General features: G+C 34.4%; 1 protein-coding gene across 1 annotated transcript in view; it reads left to right on the top strand.

Annotated features, from left to right (window-relative positions):
• The window catches only part of LOC106878217 (NBAS subunit of NRZ tethering complex), a 132,994-nt gene extending 128,979 nt beyond the window's left edge, over positions 1–4,015 (top strand). Inside the window, exon 59 of the mRNA XM_014927365.2 lies at positions 2,480–4,015. Coding sequence (XP_014782851.1) covers positions 2,480–2,773 — 294 coding nt within the window. The 3' untranslated portion in view covers positions 2,774–4,015. The remainder of the gene's footprint in view (positions 1–2,479) is intronic.
• Positions 4,016–4,249: the final 234 nt, after the last annotated feature.

Below are 4,249 nucleotides of genomic sequence, written 5' to 3'. Positions count from 1 at the left end.
GGTGTAGAAAACAAATAGATGTATTAGTATAACAGTTGGGAATTGAAAAAGTCTTTAACGTTTCGACCCTACGCTCTTCCACAGAAAGAAACAAGGAGAAAAACAAGCAGAGAAAAAAAATGTGTGTAGTGGTTAGCGATCTATCATGGCGAACGCTGGGCAGAAGGGTCACACAGGAGAGCTAAGAAGAAGGGGAGATAACAAAGTAGTAGTGACCCCAAAACGAAGGTGTGCGTGTGTAAGAAAGCACGTATGTGCTTGTGAAAGAGGGCTGGTGATCTTGACATGTGTGTGGGTGTATATGTAGGTGTCAGTTTTTTCAGTTGTATGAACTAAAAGTAGGAGAAGATGGGATAAACTACCTGCATCAACTTGCTACAAAATCAGGTAGTAATTTTACCATGTCCTTATTCTTAGTGCGAGTTTCGAAGAGTGCAGCTTTATTTTGACAATTATTTTTTCAAAGCTATAATGGATGTGACAAAGGAGCATATTTTGCTTTATGAGTTCAATAAAGGGAACAATGCAATGGAAAGTGTAAGAAATATTAATGCAGTATATGGGGATCAGACATTAAGCGTGCCAGTGTCAATGGTGGTTCCAGAAATTCTGAGCTGGAAACTACAGCCTAGAAGATGAGCCTTGTCCTGGAAGATCTGTAGAGCTTGACAAGAGTGTCCTGCAAGCCTTGGTGGAACAAAATCCCATCGTAACTGTTGAGGAACTAGCAGAGAAGCTTGAATTTGGTCATTCAAGCATTATTGACATCTGCATGCCTTTGGAAAAGTCAGCAAATTAGGTCAATGGGTTCCTCACAAACCTGAGTCTAATCGCACACTGAGAGTGAATATGTGCTCTTCTTTGTTGTCATGTCTCACGAATGAACCTGTTTTAGATCGAATAGTGACTGTTGATGAGAAATGGGTTCTCTATAAAAAATTATTTGGATGGAAAAAATATGAATTCTGTAGATGAAGTCAGAACAGTACTGGAGGAGTATTTTTCATCACAGACAAGTGAATTTTGGAAGAGGAGCTTGCAAATCTACCAGACAGATGGAAAAGTATTGTAGAAAATGAAGGAGAGTATATTTTAGATAAATAAAGAATGTTGTTTATCTTAATTTTGAAATATAAAAGAAGTATAAAAAATTGCATTATTTATGGGATGACCTAATGTATAGGTCAGATTAGTTTAACTTTGATAATATGGAATTTTAGCTCATCTTAACTAATTTGAAGTAAATTTTATTGCAGTGATGTATAAATTGTAAGATGATTTAAGACTGGTTGGCTAGAAGATACTTTATACAGAAAGAAAACTAATATTCCATTATTTTTTTCAACATTCTGTTGTAGTATATTTAATCTGTAATTGATAAATCCTCCAAATTCAGCATCTTTTCTGTCATCCATTTATTTATCTATTGTAGATATAAATTTTATTACTAATTAATTGTAATTATTTCATTTGATCTTATGTTCGTGAAATATCTAAACTTTCCTACCTTATAGCTTGTTATATTTTCAGTGTCATTTCAAGTATGAGATAAAAGTATTCACTGTCTTTCATAGCTCATTTAAATTCTTAGTGGCACAAATTCAAAACCTTATTAGTAGCTTAAATCTATGAACAATCCTGTATTTTCAATCATGAATTATTTCATCATCATTATCATCATCCTTTAATGTCCGTTTTCCATGCTGGCATGGGTTGGATGGTTTGACCAGAGCTGGGAAGCTGCACCAGACTCCAGCCTGCTTTGGCTTGGTTTCTATGGCTGGATCCCTTCCTAACACCAACTGCTTTACAGTGTGTGCCTGGTGCTTTAACATGGCACCAACATGAGTGCTTCTTACATGGCACTGGCACAGGACTCATGCAGGCCAATCCTTTTCACCAGGGTGGACTGGCATTAATACTTCTGCTGTAAAGGGTGGTTCATATTGAGTAGTGCAAGGCACCAGGTATTTCTGTCCTTTGTTTCTTGTCTGATAGATTTAGCACTCTGAGGGTCCTTCAACATTCTGAGGTCTTCCAAATAATTTGGTAACAGTAATAAATAGGTTTGTTGTCACATATTTAGTTATAATTCAATTCCAGCTCAGAATACAAGAACACAAATAACTTTTTATTTATAATCATTAGAAGTTCACATTCAACAAGAAAAAGGCTAATACAATAATACATTAGTGGTAATTTATTAATTAAGCAAAGCAGTGAGCTGGCAGAACCGCTAGCATGCTGGGCAAGATGCTTAGTAGCATTTCATATGTCTTTGCATTCTGAGTTGATAAAATAAGTACCAGTTGAGCACTGGAGTTGAATGTAATCGACTTAGCCCCCACCTCATCCCAGAAATTACCAGCCTTGTGCCAAAATTTGAAACCGTTTTATTAATTAAGCAAAGTTATCTCTTTTGACATAAATGAAATCATTTTATTTATTGACTAAATGTTGGCTTTTATTTATTCCACAGATGGAAGATGACGATGAATTGTATAATCTGATATTGCTGAATCATCTGATGTCCAGCACTGTTAATAGTTGTTATTATCAGCCTTTAGTGAACTTTCTCTTGAATGAGCAAGTGCTTTACCAAGACTCCTTACTTCCAAGCCATCTTGATATTGATCTTATATGCCAAGAACTTATTGACAAAGGTTTTAAAGCAGAAGCAGGTTTGGTTTTGCTCAAGTCTCATGGGACCCATCCGATGTTTCAAACTTTTGAGGCAGCTCTTGGTGTTTGCAAACACTGGCTGAAGATGTGATCTGATTAGTTTATTTATTGATACTTTACAATCCTCAGATGATAAAAGAAAGATAAACAAACAGAAACCCAACTAATTAACATATCGAATGATGCAGCGTTAATAAAATGCTGCTGTAATGTCTGTATTTGAACAGAGCAGTTTGTCAGCAAAAGTGGTCAAAATGATTATTATTATTATAAATTAAAACTAATTGCAATTGTATATACTGAAAAGTTTGGAAATACTGGAAAGGATCGTTTCTTCTAGTAGAAGCTAAAGATAATGTTGTTTGTAGTTTGATGGGTTTATTTCTGCTGATCATGATGGATATATCTACAACTGCTATTAAAAATCGAAGTCTTGGATATCTATTGTTTGGGTGGTCTTGCTGTTGGCAAAGAAAATGAAATCTTTGATTGCTAATGGAAGGTGATGACAGATTTTCTTATATTTGGAAGCTGGAAAACGTGTCTATGAATTGTCTAGATAGTTTTGTTCTTGCCAATCATGACAAAGCCCTTAATTACTGTTTGAAGGTGAGCATTTTTGGTTGACCATATTGTTAATAGTCAATTTAACCTAATTAACTAATAGCCTTAGTAAGAATATGACTTTCTACAATTTTGTAAATCATATTTTTTTCATTTTACACTGATTATATAAACCTGTGATACCTCATATTCTGCTAAAAGAATGCAGCATTGTCACTGATAAACACCAGAGTTTATCATATTAGTCTTCTCCATTGATTAAGTAGTAGATCATAATTAGTGTTCAATGCAGTGTTTGTACAAACAAAAGTGTGTGTATGCACTCACATTTTTACATACCTGTAAAATGATACTCGTTCTTATTACACCAGTGTAATAATTCTGTTTATCAAATTAACCTGAATCAGACATAGCTTTCATATCTAAAACAGTTTTTAATTAGTTCCCTTCTTTTAATGTTTACTCTTTCTAACTCAGTTGATTTCTTTGCACCTGCACCACTAATACTTCTTAGGCCAACACTGCCTCTCTACTCATCCTTTTATGTGAAACGATGATAGTAGGAATCTGGCTGTTAAACCTGTGTGAACCTAACAAATATGGTTGGGTTGGCAGTGAGCTATGTCTTTTTTTAAAATATATGTTCCCATGGAATCATTTCACTACAAAAATTAAATTATTCTCTTGTATTCATAAGACAACACCACAAATTATTTCATTGTAAAAAATGTCTAGTCAATTATTAAAGATGATTGTAACAGCTTTTGATTGTTATTTGTTTGTGTGAATCATTTCTGAGGTGGATAAAATTCAGGTAACTTTTAAATATGTTGGTAACAAAGGATTTCTCTTTCTGTGGACATTGAAAGAAGTGTAGAAGAAGTTAACTTTATGTTGCTAGAGTAAGGAGGAGTGCGGGTGTTTGAAGCAATGACAGGCTTTTGCAGATTAATCCGTTAGCATTTAAACTGGCCATATCAGGCAAAAATATTCTACCTGTTTT

Source organism: Octopus bimaculoides, chromosome 15 (genome assembly GCF_001194135.2).
Source record: "Octopus bimaculoides isolate UCB-OBI-ISO-001 chromosome 15, ASM119413v2, whole genome shotgun sequence".
NCBI classification, from domain to species: Eukaryota; Metazoa; Mollusca; class Cephalopoda; order Octopoda; family Octopodidae; genus Octopus; species Octopus bimaculoides.
This window is presented reverse-complemented; position numbering and strand designations above follow the sequence as displayed.